We start from the raw sequence: 17360 nt of genomic DNA, 5'->3' as shown, positions 1-17360 counted from the left end.
TTTACTAATTCTTCATTCGGTAAACCTCTCATTGCCACAGCTGCAATTCAGAACGCACACGGATCGGTACACCATCATAACACTCACCAACAAGTTGGACCTATACACAGCGACAACGCCATGGCAACGGCGCCGTGGCGTCACCTCGTAATCGGTGTTCGGAGAGTCTGGCGGACCGGAAGGTGTTTCCTGAGCAGCTTCCGGGGAGTTTAGTCTAAGCTTCCAAAATGTAAGATAATGAAAGCTTCACCTAATTTTAAACGTGAAACAATTCTGTTTGATTAATGCTGTTTGACCTGCTGGGTGTCTCCAGCAGCTTCTTTGTTGCAAACATATTTATTTTTCCCTACCAATAATACTATCGGGTTCTATTTCCATATGTAATCCCGAAGATCGGAAAAATCATTAGTTACTTGCATTGAAAGCAAAAAGTAGAAGCACCTCGAGGAGACATTAATATGTTAAGTTGGACATAAAGATAGAAAATGCAAACATAGCTGCCTGGAATTTATTTTTATTTATTGAAATACAGCGTGGCATAGACCCTTTCGGCCCTTAAAGCCACGCTGCCCAGCAAACCCCGATTTGACCTTCGCCTAATCACGGGGCAATTTGCAATGACCAATTAACCTACCAAAAAAACAAAGTTACAGGAAGTACGTACACACTCCTTACGCACAGCAACAGGAATTGAACCAAGGTCACTGGTATTGTTAAGAATTGAGCTAATGGTTATGCTACTGTGCCGTATAATACAAATACGTAGAGGCAACGGTTAAGGAGAGAGAAAGAGTTGATATTTTCAGATCAGTAGATCAAATAGTGTTCAATCTAATGCAGACTGCTCCTCTCACGGCCTTAACCTATTCTTTCTGGAAGCAAATAAGTAAATCATTGAACAAAGCTGACTATCTGTATTCAAGAGACAAGAGGTTGAAGTTAAATGACCAAGCCTCAGTTAAATTACTACTAAGGCCCAGGCCCAGATGACATTTGACAGCTCATTATCCTAAAAAGGATTTTGAATAATTTTTAAATATCCTTGATAGAGTTAAAAACTATTCAAATAGATTTGTAATTAAAAACGTTAATTATATTTTAACTACGATTTTTAAAAGACACTAAAATAATAATAAACCAAACAGCAAAATACAACAAAATATTTTAAGCACTTTTTTTCAGGTTTACCAACACAAAAAAAATGAGAAGACTGAGAATAAGCTGAAAATTTTACGCTACAGGACTGACACCTTACTGGCCTATTGTCTTGTTTATAATTTATTGTAATGCCTGCACTGTTTTGTGCACTTTATGCAGTCCTGGGTAGGTCTGTAGTCTAGTGTAGTTTTTTCTCTGTGTTGTTTTTTACGTAGTTCAGTCTAGGTTTTGTACTGTGTCATGTAACACCATGGTCCTGAAAAAACGTTGTCTCATTTTTACTAAGTACTGTATCAGCAGTTATGGTTGAAATGACGATAAAAGTGACTTGACTTAACTTGATAATGAACTTGTTCTCCTTAAAACAGTGAAAATTGAATAGTATTCAAAATTGGGAAAAGTGAAAACAAACTTTTGGTTGGATGAGCAAACCTAAATCAGCATCTTATGTTGGGCGAATTGCCTCATCATTAAGGCTCTATTTACATTTAGTCATGTCTGTTGGACAGACTATGTTGATTGCATGCCTGCTATCAATTTCCCAGAATAAACATTCTGCACACGAGTATCGCATTCATGTTTGGCTGCATTGCTATAAAACAATTCTTATCACAATTTCCCATACAGCGAAGCTGCATTATCTGCACATGCATCAAGAAACTTAAAAAAAACAGATTCTGTGAGAGTGAGTTTTTGTTCCATATTTCTAATTACTGATTTGAGAATTCTGTAAGGGTGTGCTTCCATTACCTTAATAGCTGTAACATGGTCATCATCTGTATTTTGATGACTACCACAGCAAGGGATTACCCGGTGAACAGATAAAAAGTTTTGAAGATTCTCAAACACTTAAGAAAAACCAAATTCATTGAATCTTTGGTATATAACCTCTTAAAATAGATAGGATTGGGTTGAGAACATCAAGCCCATTTGTGGGGAACACACAGAAGCCCAACAAAATAGCAGATTAAGTGGAAAATTTAGCCATTGCAGAATCTCCAGAACTGGAGTTCAAGAAAATCCAGGCGACTGCCTCAGAAGAGAAAAATGAAAAGCCAAGAATAATGCAAAACGATTTGCTTAACTTTGGTGTAAGACCATAAGACATGAGGGCAAAATTAGGCCTTTCAGCCCATCGAGTCTACTCTGCCATTTGACCATGGCTGATTTATTTCCCCTGTCAATCCCATTATCTTGTCTTTTTTTCTGTAACATTTGAGGCAGATACATTTTGCTCTTGATATTGATTTGGATTTCAACTTTATCTGGTTAATCAGAGTTTGCTCTGTATTCTTTGTAATTTTGAAATAATGCTGAAATTTAAATAGCTCTGTGCATAATCTTTTTTGTTAAGAAATATCACAACTATTTGTCTAATTGAAAATTCAACTTACTGACAGGTCAGAAACTTGACCATAAAGGCACTGGGCCTTAACCTGGTTGGTTCAGAAGTAGAAAATTGAGCACAGATGTTCTCAGGACTGCAAAAATGCTCTGCTCTTTCTCGACTGTCATGCAAAAAGTGACAACATTTCAAGGATTTCATATTTGCACCTTGGCTCAGTCATGAGTGATTTTCAGAATCAGAATCAGATTTAATATCACTGGCATATGTTGTGAAATCTGTTGTTTTTGCTGAAGCAGTACAATGCAATATATAATAATAGAATTAAAGTATATATAATATAGTTAAATCTAATACATAGTGCAAAAACGTAATGAGGTAGTGTTCATAGGTTCAATGTCCATTCAGAGATCTGATGGCAGAGGGGATCATTGAGCATGTGCCTTCAGGCTCCTGTACTTCCTCCCTAATGGTGGCAATAAGAAGAGGGCATGTCCTTAACGATGGAAGCCACGTTTTTGAAGCATTGTTCCTTGAAGATGGCCTGGTTGGTATGGAGTCCAGTGCCTATGATGGAGCTGAGTTCACAACTTTCTGCAGCTTTTTTTTTGATCCTGTGCAGTAGCCCCCCCCCCCCCCCACCATACCAGATGATAATGCAGCCAATTAGAATGCACTCCACAGTACATCTGTAGGAATTTGCAAGTGTCTTTGGTGACATAACAAGTCTCCCCAAACTCCAAATTAAATATAGCTGCTGTCGTGCCTTCTTTGTAACTGCATCGACTTGTTGGTCCAGATTAGATCCTCAGAGATATTGACAGCCTGGAAGTTGAAATTGCCCACTCTTTCTACTTCTCATCCCTCTATGAGGACTGGTGTGTGTTCCCTCGTCTTCCCTTTTCTGGTCCACAATTAGTTCTTTGGTCTTACTGACATTGAGTGCAAAGTTGTTGCTGCAACACCACTCAACTAGCTGATCTATCTCGCTCCTGTACGCCTTCTCATCAGCATCTGAAATTCTGCCAACAATAAAAATTTGTTCTTACCTGATGCTGATAGGAAGCCGGACCAGCCTAAGATATGGGGCACTGCTTCCTTTTTTATGCCTGATATCCAGAGATCTAAGCTGGTATGTACAGAGTTTTAAAATTTACTAAAAGGTCACCCTATGTCTGACCTGCATGAACATCAGCCTGGCATTTTTCACAGAGAGTTACCTACATGGATGAGGACTGGATTATGGCATACAGGCTTTTGCAAATCATTGTGCACCCTATGGATCAGCTGAAATCAGCATATCCCCTCTACTTCCATGACCCTCAGCCACTATACCTTGGGACCTCATTCACTTGGACTAAGCTGCTTGTGATTGACATCCGTTCAAAATGGTTGGAAGTGGTTCCCACAAAACTAACCAGCATTCATTGGACTGGAGGTAATTTAAGGGGTCTCCTTGCATCAGATAAATGACAAAGAAGCTACGTATCACACAATGATGTTTGATTTGTGCCATGCTAATTTGAAATCTTCCTGTAATTAAATGGGATCCACATTATTTTTCCTCCACCATATATCACCCTGTGCTATGGAAATAGCTGAGTATGCTGTATATACTTTTAAGAAGATTTGAATGGAACAGTTTTATTTCAGTCTATTCATTCCTTCCAAAATTAAGCTCAGTTTTTATTTGCAAACTGGAGCACAAATCACAGTCATGGAAAAGATACCTGCTGCATTGCTTTTAAAATTTTAACCTTACACTTTAATGACATTGCTCAAACCTAATTTGTCTTCTACGATTACCATACATTAACTGCAGATGTCAACAGCTCATGATAAGATGGCCAGGCCTGTCCTGAGGTTCTATCCAGGGATAGGATGATGCTTCAGAACTTCAGATATCTAAAGCACCTGTGGATTTTCAAAGAGATCGCCAAGCTTAAATCACCTTTGACCCATGTGGTTAAAGTATATAACAGACATTTTCATGTTCATGTGAATCACCTCTCACTTTCGTGAGTTCCAAAACTGCAAACAGAAGCTGTTCCAGAATAAGATAGAGACATAAGAGACTTTGTTCCTGATTGTGGAATGCAGCAGAACCTGTTCTATGTGTTAATGATTGCCTAACCTCACTGGTAACTATTACTTTTGGGGAAAAAAATACACTCTATGACAATGGAAAGTAATTGAGAGGGTTTAACTCTTAAATTGATATATCTTCTACATGTGAATAGAATAAACCTCTGACATTCTGGGGTTCAACACTGTATTTCACATTAGGATTTGGTACAAGTTTTGTTCTGTATTGATGATTTGTTATATCTTGTATACTTTTGTTCAGAGAACTTTAATCTATTGCAAGGGTTCCCAACGTTTTTTATGCCATGGACCAATACCATTAAGCAAGAGGCCTGTTGACCCCAGGTTGGGAACCCTTAACCTATTGGGAAAGATTATGGTATATATTGAGTTTTATAGTATACTTAGTTGTGTTTTTTTTGTTTTTTTATTTGTCTTCAGTTGCTTTAGCTTTTTTGATATAAAAGTTAACTCTTTCATTGCCCATAATATTCCTCAATTCTGTCTCATTTGCTGCTTCACTTCCCTTCATGGATATAGTTGAAATAGAACACAAGAACAGAATAGGACATCCATATACACCACATCCACTAAGTGATTAATTACAGTAATTAATCACATTAGTAGATGAAATATTCAATACTTCATTGCTTTTTCACTTTTCAGTGAGATGGATGGGCTTGGTGGGGTTATCAACTTCTCAACATCAGGGTCAATGTCACCCAGGAGGAGTCTCAAATCCCCATGTTCAGTAATTTGTAGGCTGTTTCATTGCTTTGAATAAAGTTGGGCAACTGCAGCAAAACCGTGTTCTACAAAATATGATGTTGGAAAGGCATTAAAGAACATATTGACCTTTTTCCATAGTGCAGGGTAGTGCTCGGAGATTTTTTTCTGCAACCAAAAGTCTTAATATGATTTTTTGAACCTCAGCTTCAGCTCAAATAACAACCATGCTTTCATCTTTTATGAAGTGAACATAACCAAGAAGCAAAGATTCATTGCCTGGCAAAGTTGATGCATCCAACTGCACAGCAAATTCAGTTGTCCTAAATATGTTGCACAATGTGTATTCCACATTCTTAGACATTTCATATATATTTGTGTTTGAACAGAGTTATCACTGAGTTGACTTTAATTATTTGGTCTGGTGACTTATGTAAAGCTCTACTCAGATCCTCCCTTACTGCTGGCAGAATCAGTTCTTCTCCAACTGTATGGGGCTTTCTAGATTTAGCCATGATTTCTAGATTTAGTATGAAGCATGCAAATCATTGATGTTTTGTTGTGAAATGCTGGCAAACATGTTTTTAAGTGTTTTCCATTTCTGGAAATTTTTGCAAAGTGACTGAAAATACTGTAAACCAAGTTCTTGTCCGTTTTAACGGATTGTATATATCATCTTCAAATGTTCAAGGAGCCTGGGTGGTTTCATTGCATCGTTTGAAAAAAAAACTTTTTCCACACAACAAACACATTGGCTGTTGTTGGTTGCTTAATGCTGGTATAGATCCATACTTCAGATACCCCACACTATACTGTGTACACTTCTTTTTCCTTTGGTCTACTTCTGCTATTTTCATTATGGATTAATGACCACAGCAAAACTGATTCTGCCTGAAGGTACACAAGTGGGGCAGAGATATCTCGGTTGGGCCGTGGTCTAGAGTAACACAGTCGAGACCAATCAAAAGGCAGATCCTGAACTTCACACTTTTGAATGCCATACCCTAATTCACAGGAATTCAGTCACTGCATGATTCAAGAATGGAAATCATACGAGATAACATTGTACTACGGTAGTGAATGGAAATAATGCCCGAGCCAAGCCTGGAAATAACATGATTTCTTCAGTCCAAATTTCTTAAGATATGCTAAACACAGAAGAGTCATATTGTTTTTCAACAACTATAATGTGCTTTCAGCAAAGTCTAAGAGAATGGCTGGTTAGCAAGAGATGAGGTGATTACATGATCATTATGTGGTACTGAGGATCAAATGCTTATAATAAAGGATTCATTTCTTACATTAAGCCTATACCTGTAATCCCTCAGCTGCCACCCCTCCTACTAAGTCCCCCTCCCCCACTATCCTCTTTATTTTTATCATTCCTTTTAGAAACTTTCACCACCCCAGGGGACAATATCACCTACTTTAGGAACCACTGGTTTATATAAAGAAACAACCAGAGATTGAAAGACACTATTTCTGTCCTTTCATTTTTTTCAAGTTCTTCCTGCTATAGTCTACTCAAGACAATCGGATACCTAGGAAAAATAGTAAACAGCTACTAAGGTTTTTCTGGTTCCAACACAAGTACTTACACAGAAAATTGTTTATTTCAGGTTCCACAGAGCCCAAGATGTAACTTGCTAAAATTAACAAATACAAGTTATGTGACAGTGGTAAAGCAAGAACAGTTAACTTTTGCAAAGAAGTGACTTGGTCTGAATTGCTGCTCTCACTATTCTACTTTGCTGAAATATGTCAAAGGAGAAGCAATAGTGGAAAAGCACAGAACAGTGAAAACATAAAGAACTCCTTTCTCAGATGTCTCAAATAATGGATTATAGTCAAGTAGAAAGATTTTTAAAAATTTATTTAGTGCCCTGTAACATGTACTGCAACATTCTAAAATGGTTTACAAATATGTGTTACTTTTGATCAATGGGTATTATTATTGCCTTGGAAAATGTGGGGGATTACCAAGTATGTGAGGAATAGCGAGGAAGTGGTAGAGTAACTAGTTTAAATTATTTTAGCTGTCTTTTACATGAACTATTGCAATGGTTTTCTTGGCTTTGTTTTTTTTCACACATTTCATTACACCTATATGGGAAACGTGATGCACTCTTTTATCTAGGAATACAGCAACAAATACATTCTATTTCTGCCAACAAGCCATGAAATGACATTCAGTGCTCATTCCCAGCATAAAAGCAAAAACCTGTCATCAGAGCTGAATTTCTACGGATGTACTATGGTGAGCATTCTAACTGGCTGCATCACACTCTGGTAAAGTGGGGGAGAGCACTACACAGGATCAAAAGCTGCAGAAAGTTGTAAACTCAGGTCAGCTCCATGGGCATAAAGGACATCTTCAAAGAGCGATGCTTCAGAAAGGCAGTATCCATTATTGAGGACCCCCATTACATGCCCCGTTCTCATTGCTGCCATCAGGAAGGAGGTACATGACCCTTAATGGTACTCACTCAACGATTCAGTAACAGCTTTTGTTAACTATTACAGTGTATTGCTACCGCAAAATCAACACATTTCAAGACATACGCAGTGATACTAAATCTGATTCTGATACTGAAATTGGGAGATCGTGAGATTGGAGAGAGGAAGTATGTGGGGTAGGGAGAATGAGATATGAGAGTTAGTTACTTTATCTTATCGAGTTAAGTATGTGTGTGCATTCAGGCTTCTGTACCCCCATCCTAATGATAGCAATGAGAAGAGCCTTTTGAGGCATCACTCCTTGAAGATGTCCTGGATACTACAGAGGCTAGTGCTCATGATATAGCACTCATCTCCATAATCCCTTCCAAGTATAAAAGGAAACGTAAAATAAGGTGACTTTCTTGATGTGTAATTTTCTTTAGTTTTTGGAAGAAATCAGTGATGCAGTGATGTGTTTTGCCAAATGGGAATGGTTTCAAGAGGATGCTGTTTTAAAAGAAACGTTATTTTGCAGAAATTTAAATAGGAGGTGGACAGTGGGGTTAAAAAGTGCAAGAGAAAACATTTATAACTTTATGGTGTAGCTTTATGTTCAGCTCCATTTTGTTTTCTGCTCCCATTTTCTTCACCCCTATTACCGACAACCGTTCAACCTTCAATTTGTCCTCCTCTTTTCATCCTACGTATCATTCTCCCCTTTTAATTCTTTTCGGCCTCCCAGATTTTTGTCTGTTCTACTCCCTTTCAGCATTTACCCTCCTTTATTTCCACCGCCCTTAATCCACACTCCCCATTCGCTCTGTTTCTCTTCCATATTTCCCTCCAGCGCAATACTTTCTGCTCCTTGTGGTGAACAAAACGACATACTTTCGTAACAACTTTTACCACCAATCAAGACAGTACCCAGCTGCTGATTGATATCTTACTCCAGCTATCAAACTCCGGAGAGGGCGGATCTAAATTGGGTCCAATGGCAGCCCAGATTTATCGGGTGGTGTGGGAGCCGGAAGTGCTCCGGCGCACTGTTGCTGCGCTCTCTTCCGCCTGTGGTGGTGTTGGTGTTGTTTGGAAATCCATTTATCTTAATGTTTAAGCTGTTGTTACAGAAAGGATCGCGCCCATGCAGATCATTGCAGTGAGGAGGGAGCATGTGCGGAGATTCGGACTCTTGCTTCTGATTGTAGTGCTTCTGGTTTTGTACAGATTCAGGTACTGAGTGGGAAGTCTGCAACGTAATGGTGGCTTCTTTATTTATCGTTCCTCACTTCTCCACGCACGTACACCTTTCTTTTGCAGGTGTACTCTAAGGGGCTGCATTTGCTGTCCTGGAAGGGTAACCCGCAATTCCACGGGACGTCCCAAACTGCTTTCGAATTGCAATGTATGTTAGGGGACTTCTCAAAAACTTTTTCAAAACTGCACGATAAAAATCACCTTGACAGTTCGTTGTGTCATGTTTCTGTTTGAATTGGCTACCTCAAGTAAAGGATGTCAGAGCTGATCTGATGGAGCAGCATTAAATAACCCTGGAGACTGTCGTCGGGGGAGGAGGGGGGTAGTTGCTGCACGTAAAAGTAACAGTAAATGAAAACCTAGTAGATTTAATGTGGAGTTTAGAGGGGTCATGACATAGTGGGGAGGATGACGGGGACCATTTTGGTAATATGCCTAGAACACTCCTTTAAGTTGTTACGTTGTGTTATAATAAACTTTCAAGTGAGCCCAGTGAGCAGACGAATGCAAAAGGAAGAGCCAGGAAATGGATTATTGGAGTTTGCCGTATGTAGACTGTGTGAAGCTGTCATTTAAGATCCACAACATTGGAGCTGAACAATGCATGGGGAAGGAAGGTGATACTGCTTTTGGCGATAGGTTGGAGGCACATGACATACTGTACAACTGCGGGTCTTGAATTACTGCTGAGATATCAAGTGGCAGCATTATGTAGACCTTGAAGAGACAATGCAATGTGCTGTCATTGGGAGTTGATGAGAAATGCTAACTGTGCTTGTATTCTAAGGAGGATACAGGAGTGCAACTAACAGGGTGAGACTGTTTGAGAGCTTTGCATAGAGTATTTCAAGATCTATCAGTGGACACTGGCAGGTCACAATGATTGCTAAAGGCAGGAGACATATGGATTGTGCTGGTGGAAATAGTGGTTGCCATTCCAGATGATTAACCTTAAAAAAAATTCAAAAATGCAAACCTTACGGTTGCCATTGAATAGGGTACAGTTTATTTCAATATAATACTCCAAGGCTAATTGTGACACTTAACTGAGTACATGCTGCATCAGGTGGGGTTGGGTGGTATCAAAATACTTCCAACAATCAATTTAATGGGCCCGAAGCTGCAGCTTGGGTGAGGTAGTTACAGAAACTGAAAGGCTGATGGCTGCAGTGGAACTGCGTGCAGTTGGCGCATGGCCTAGTCGATAAGGCATCAGTCTAGTGATCTGATGGTCACTGGTTTGAGCCTCAGCTGAGGCAGCGTGTTGTGTCCTTGACCAAGGCACTTAACCACATGTTGCTCTGCGATGACACCGGTGCCAAGCTGCTTGGGTCGTAGTGCCCTTCCCTTGGACAACATCGGTGGCGTGGAGAGGGGAAGGCTTGCAGCTTGGGCAACTGTCAGTCTCCCATACAACCCTGCCCAGGCCTGTGCCCTGGAAACCTTCCAAGGCACAAATCCATGGTCTCACGAGACTAACGGATGCCTATTCCTATTAGAAAGAACTTGAACAGTGACATCACTGAAAGTGGCAGGCCTGCTTCCGAGACCACTGGAAATACAGTTGTCAGCAGTCTTAGGAAGAAAAACATTCATTTTATTTTAGTAAGTCCAACAAACTAAGGCAAGTCATGTAAAGATAGATAATGCAAATCAGGCAGCCGATCTTTGGAAAATATTGGAGTTTCTTTCAGGGGGAGCGTGTTTTCAGGTAAGACTTCAGTGAATTTGAATTGACTTTATTTCTTACACCCTTCACATACATAAGGAGTAAAAATCTTTGTTACGTCTCCATCTAAATGTGCCATGTACAATCATAGTAACTTATAATAAATAGACCAGTCAATGTAATATAGAGTACATTCAAATCAGCATGAGTTCATCAGTCTGATGGCTTGGTGGAAGAGGCTGTCCTGGGACCTGTTGGTCCTGGCTTTTATGCTGTGGTACCGTTTTCTGGATGGTAGCAGCTGGAATAGATTGTGATTGGGATGACTTGGGTCCCCAATGATCCTACTGGCCCTTTTTACACACCTTTCCTTGTAAACGTCTTGAATAGTGGGAAGTTCACAACTACAGATGTGCTGGGCTGTCCACACCACTCTCTGCAGAGTCCTGCGATTGAGGGAGGTACAGTTCCCATACCAGGCAGTGATGCAGTCAGTCAGGATACTCTCAATTGTGCCCCTGTAGAAAGTTCATAGAATTTAGGGGCCCATACCAAACTTCCTCAACTGTCTGAGGTGAAAGAGGCGCTGTTGTGCCTTTTTCACCTTGCAGCTGGTGTGTACAGACCACGTGAGGTTCTCGGTGACGTGGATGCCAAGGAACTTAAAGCTGTTTACCCTCTCAACCTTAGATCCATTGATGTCAATAGGGGTTAGCCCATCTCCATTCCTCCTGTAATCCACAACCAGCTCCTTTGTTTTTGTGACATTGAGGGAGAGGTTGTTTTCTTGACACCACTGTCAGAGAGATGACTTTTTCCTTGTAGGCCACCTTGTTATTGTTTGAAATGAAGCCATTAAATGTAACGTTGTCGGCAAATTTAATTAGCAGATAGGAGCTGTGGGTGGCGATACAGTTGTGAGTATACAAGGAGTAAAGGAGGGGGCTCAGTGCGCAGTCCTGCGGGGCTCCTGTATTGAGAGTCAGCGGGTTGGTGGTGAGGGATTGTAAGAGTAATAAGACTTCTTTAGAGGTGTTGGAAGGATGAGTAACTGTGTCTTTGATGTTAAGGTTAATAGAATATTTTTCATATATTAAAGGCTGTGAAGATGATAATGCTGAAACAGTACTTTTGCATAGTAGAAACGCAGGGAACGTGACCTGTTAGAAAGTGGCAAATCTTGTTTGTTGAACAAACATCCTTGAAACCATAAATTACAAATATTTGGCCAAATGGTCCTGACGATGACAAGTAGAAAATGGCACTGCAATGGACAACTTAAAATCTAGAACATGTTGAATGCTGAGTTGCCTTGATCCATTATTCAAGTCTAAGTTACTGGAGGCCCAGTAACTTCCATTTGTTATGAATCTTGAGGAAAACTCTAATTATATTCTTGCTATATTAATGGATGGTACAGTAGTACAACTAGTTGAACTACTGCCTCATGATGCCAGGAACCTGGCTTCAGTCCTGACCTTGTGAGTGCACACTCTCCATGTGATCACGTGGGCTTCCTGTGGGAGCTTCAGTTTCCTCCCATGTCCCAGGAGTATGTAGATTGTTAGGTTAATTGGCAATTGTAAATTACCCCTAGTGTGTCAGGGAGTTGTATGATCTGATGATAGCATTGACTTGATATTGACTTGACTTGTGGGACCTGTTTTTGTGCTCTATATCTCTGACTATAAATTTCTTAATTTGCAGCTTAAAAGGAGGCCATTGGCCAAATGATTCTATGCTGTCAATGTAATTCCATTTACTCCACAATTTTTTTTTCTCTGTATCACATTCTCTTGATGCTTTCATTAATTAATTATTAATTTACCAACCCACATATCATGTGGGTGTAAACAGGAGCTTCTGGAGGAAATCATGCTCCCACAGTGTCAGAGGTCATGATTGAATTTGAGTTGCTGAAGCAGTTAAGGCCATAAGATATTGGAGCAGAAGTAGGCCATTTGGCCCATTGAGTCTGCTATGCTATTCAATCATGGCTGATCCAATTCTTCTGGTCATCCCCACTCCCCTGCCTTCTCCCCATACCCTTTGATGCCCTCACTAATCAAGAACCGATCTATCTCTGCCTTCAATGCCCCCAATGACTTGGCCTCCACAGCCGCCCATGGCAACAAACTCCACAGATTTACCACCCTCCGACTAAAGTAATTTCACTGCATCTCCGTTCTAAATGGACGTCCTTCAATCCTGAAATCGTGCCCTCTTGTCCTAGAATCCCCTACCATGGGGAATAACTTTGCCATATCTGATCTATTCAGGACTTTTAACATTTGGAATGTTTCTATGAGATCCCCCCTCATTCTCCTGAGCTCCAGGGAATACAGCCCAAGAGCTGCCAGACGTTCTTCATACAGTAACCCTTTCATTCCTGGAATCATGCTTGTGAATCTCCTTTGAACCCTCTCCAATGTCAGTATATCCTTTCTAAAATAAGGAGCCCAAAACTGCACACAGTACTCCAGTGTGGTCTCACGAGTGCCTTATAGAGCCTCAACATCACATCCCTGCTCTTATATTCTGTACCTCTAGAAATGAATGCAAATATTGCATTTGACTTCTTCACAGCCAACTCAACCTGGAGGTTAACCTTTACGGTATCTTGCACAAGGACTCTCAAGTCCCTTTGCATCTCTGCATTTTGAATTTTCTCCCCATCTAAATAATATTTCTTCCACCAAAGTGCATGACCATACACTTTACAACATTTTATTTCATTTGCCACTTCTTTGCCCATTCCCCTAGACTACCCAAGTCTCTCTGCAGGCTATCTGTTTGCACAACACTACCCACTCCTCCACCTATCTTTGTAAAGAAGCAGTTCTATTGGCTGTGTCAGCACTCAATCCCATAATAAGAATTTTATGTTGTTCAAGTTACTGGAACAATATGTATTCAAGTTAAGAGCAGGAACAGGCCAAAGCCCCTCACCTCTACACTGCCAATAATGTGATAATGGATGATTGTAACTTCTGTAGCCCCAGTTACTCTGCCAGCCTTTCAACTCTGCATCAAGGATCATTTTATCCTGCCTCAGAAATACGGCTATTTCCAGCAAACTTCGGGGAAGAGTTCCAAAGGATGTCGAACAATAAGTACACGAAGTACAATACAATCAGTGCACATCTTTTGTTACATTTACTGTGCCATGAAGCCAGTACGTGTTCTTATAATTCAGCACTGTTGCTCATGTTTCATCTTTATACAATGCTTCCTGAAAGTGTTTGGTAGGCTATTACACAGGACCTATCCCCTCAGTATCCAGTGGCGGCAGTACCTGACATGGTGGTCCTTCCTAACAAAGCTTCCATGTGGCTGAACTAAGCTTCAGGTCATTCTGGATATTCCGTATCTTATAATGTGCCCATTGGCAGCATTCATTTAGACTTCTTACACCTGAAAGCCAATAAGTTTTGAGCAGGTTAAAGGGCTGATGAATTTCAAGTAGTGTTTAAGTGAGAGTGAGAGCACCCAGGGAGAGTGCCCAATTCAGAGAGTCTTCCATGACACAACTGCTCAGGAAGAATGTGAATAAGGACTGTTACATCCATTTCCAGACTTAAGCAATCACACAGTCCACAAAGAAGTGGCCAGCTACCTCATCACCACTGCACCTATCTGAACGGCAGGTTCAGATTGGGAGTGGGAATTTGTACTGGAAGGGTCTTAAGTGGAGGGCTCCATTTCTAGACTTTTCCTCAAGAGAAAACATCCTTTCTATATCTACTCTGTGAAAACCCCTCAAGATTTTGTTTGTTCTTCTTTGTTCTTCTTTGTTCCAGCATAATCAAACTTAACTGGCTCAACTATTCCTGTTGAGACAACCTGCCTAAGTATTAGCCTAGGAAACCACCTCTGATCTGCTTCCAATGTGTTAAAAGCCCTCCTTTATTTTAGGAGATCAATACTATGTACAATGTTTCTGATGTAATGCCACCAATGACCTATATAATGAAAGCATTACCTTGCTTTTCTTGTATTCAGTTCCTCCTGGGGTAATAAATATATTTTGTTAGCTTCCTAATGACTTGCTGTATGTGCAGACTATTAATCTTGAATCACTCCTCAAGACACCCAGATCCCACCATCACAGAGCACTGCAGTCCCTTGTCATTCAGATAAGAATTTTGCTTTTGTTTCCTGCTAAAATAGATGCTTCCACATTTTCCTGTATTATACCAATTTTGTTTAATCTTTGTCCACTCGCTTAACATATTTATCTTCCTCTGTAGCCTACATATGTCCTTTTCACAGCTTGCCTCTCTACCTACCTTTATGTCATCAACAATTTCAGCAATCATGGTTTGTAAAGAGTTCAGACACACCACCTGTCTGAAATAAATAGATACATAAATAAATTTATTTATTGAGCTACAATGCAGAAGAGGCCCTTCTGGTTCTTCGAGCCATGCCACCCAGTAATCTCCAATTGAATCCTAGCCTAATCACGGGACAATTTACAATGACCAATTAACCTACCAACTGGTACATCTTTGGAATGGGGAAAGAAGCTGAAGCATCCGGAAGAAATGCATGTGGTCACAGGGAGAACATACAAAATCCTTACAGGCAGCTGCAAGAATTGAACCCAGGTTGCTGGAACTATAAAGCGTTGTGCTAACCACTACTGTACTGTGCCACCTTTCGTCATTCTTCATCACTTTACTTTTGCAGTAGTTAATTGGATTAACTACTTGGGTCAGAGGGACCACCATGCACATCCCTGGACAAAGGGGGCAAAAATGTCCCCAATGTCGCCCTCACCCTGATGGCCAGCGTCGTGTGTGGCTGCATCAGGTTGTGTGTGGATCCCAGGTATGTGGGCACCAAATGCCCAGGTTCTACCTGTCGCCCTGGCTACAAAGGATAGGTCTGGCCCCTTTCCCGTGCAACACCCCTGTCAGTTGGTCGTTGCCACCATACCTGTCCTTCGTAGAGAAGTTCTTTCAGGTCAACGCCTTTGACCACAGGGTCATCAGGCAGTGGTCAGCACGTAGGGTCCTGCAGGCACTGCAGGAGAAGGACGAAATGGACACAGTGGGGTGGTTCCCTGAGCAGACCATCTAGTTCATCTGGCAAAATGCCTCATCGCCAGACCTCACCAACAGGCACCACGACCTCGCCTGGCTGGCCTCGCCTCCCAGTCAGAACCCTCCTGTACGCCCGGAACGTCGTCTCCACACCCCTCTGCCCACGGGAGGACTGCAGAGAGGAGGAGTTGGTGACCCACCTCTTTGCACACTGGGGGTTCGCAGAGAAGGTGTGGAGGAGGATGGAAGGGGCAGTGTCGAGGTTCATCCCCAGCAGCTGCGTAACAGAGGACTCTTTGATCTACAGGCTGTTCCTGGGGATGCACACCGAGACCAACATCTGGTGCTGCTGGCAGATCATCAACTCGGTCAAAGACACTCTTTGGTCAGCCCAAAACTTGATGGTCTACCAGCACACGGAGATGTCCATGGGGGAATGCTGCCGACTGGCACATTCTCGGCTGCAGGAGTATGTGCTGAGAGATGTACTCAAACTCGGTGCAGCCACCACAAGGGCCCGGTGCAGAAGGACCACAGTCTAGGGTCCTTCTGCCGTGGGAGTTGAGGGGTGGGGGGTTGGGGGTATACCTCCTGAATGTAAATATGGAAGAACAAAGTGCCACGTGGGTGGCAAAACAGAACTTTGAAAATGTAAAGACAGTAATGGTACCAACTGTAAAGAATTGAAAGTTTTTGAATGGTTATTGTATATAATTTTATTTTGAAATGAAGTATATTTTGTTTAATAAAAAAAAACTACTTGGTAAAAAGCAAACCCTAGCTGGCTGGCTCTCCGGTCCATTCTGCTCTCCAATGGACATTAAATTGGACTACATCTGTGGCAAGGAAATACTCGGCGGGAGTACAGAAACGGACGGAATCCCAGATGCTGCCATTCAGCTGTTAACAGAATTTCCCCCCCAAGCCATCAGACTACCAACCTACTGCCCTCTGCTGTGTCTATTGTCTTGTTTATTATTTATTGTAATGCCTGCACTGTTCTGTGTACTTTATGCAGTCCTGGGTAGGTCTGTAGTCTAGTGTAGTTTTTGTGTTGGTTTACGTAGTTCAGTGTAGTTTCCGTATTGTTCATGTTAGCACCATTGTCCTGAAAAACCTCTTGTTTTTACTGTGTACTGTACCAGCAGTTATGGTCGAAATGACAATAAAAAGTGACTTGACTTGGATTGGATTTGTCTAGTTCGTTGTTAATAGGTTTATACAGTTCTTTACATTGAATAGATGCCAATGTTATAAATATGCTGGGATAACTTAGCTATAGCTGTAGCTAATTCTGCAGCACAGATCTTCAGTTCTACAATTGGGTCACTTGGCCTTTTAACCTTTTCTCTATCCAATGTTTTCAATTGGTACTTGATACCTCCTGGAAGTTGGTTTACGACTGGCTTCCACAGTCTTGAGAGAGTTGAGATGGATCTTCAAGTGCTTCAGTCTTGTCTTTAGCTGCCATTGTTCTCAGAGCTGACAACTCCTGTTATCTGGTTAGTTGTCCACCACCATTCAAGACCATATGTGGCACGTGTGCAGGGCTTTGATCTCATCCATGGCTGTGGGATCACCAGCTTTGTTAATTGTACATGGTTTACTATGTAGTCCCATATTTTAGTTTCATCTG

General features: G+C 41.2%; 2 protein-coding genes across 4 annotated transcripts in view; one reads left to right on the top strand and one right to left on the bottom strand.

The window, feature by feature from the left end:
- jhy (junctional cadherin complex regulator) overlaps positions 1-138 on the bottom strand; it is a 67605-nt gene extending 67467 nt beyond the window's left edge. Inside the window, exon 1 of one of the 2 annotated variants that reach the window (XM_059957098.1) lies at positions 88-138. The gene's annotated coding sequence lies outside the window, so the exon portion shown is untranslated. The remainder of the gene's footprint in view (positions 1-87) is intronic. The other variant, XM_059957099.1, reaches the window with a different exon arrangement.
- The window catches only part of LOC132385201 (beta-galactosidase-1-like protein 2), a 90788-nt gene continuing 73526 nt past the window's right edge, over positions 99-17360 (top strand). The window contains exon 1 of one of the 2 annotated variants that reach the window (XM_059957103.1): positions 99-229. In XM_059957103.1, the coding sequence (XP_059813086.1) occupies positions 228-229 (2 nt within the window). In that variant the 5' untranslated portion in view covers positions 99-227. Of the gene's footprint in view, positions 230-8785; positions 8984-17360 lie in introns of those variants that run through there. The other variant, XM_059957101.1, reaches the window with a different exon arrangement.

The sequence above is a fragment of the Hypanus sabinus genome, chromosome X2 (genome assembly GCF_030144855.1).
Source record: "Hypanus sabinus isolate sHypSab1 chromosome X2, sHypSab1.hap1, whole genome shotgun sequence".
Lineage (NCBI taxonomy): Eukaryota > Metazoa > Chordata > Chondrichthyes > Myliobatiformes > Dasyatidae > Hypanus > Hypanus sabinus.
Note: the sequence above shows the minus strand (reverse complement) of the source record. Positions and strands in the feature narration are given on the sequence as shown.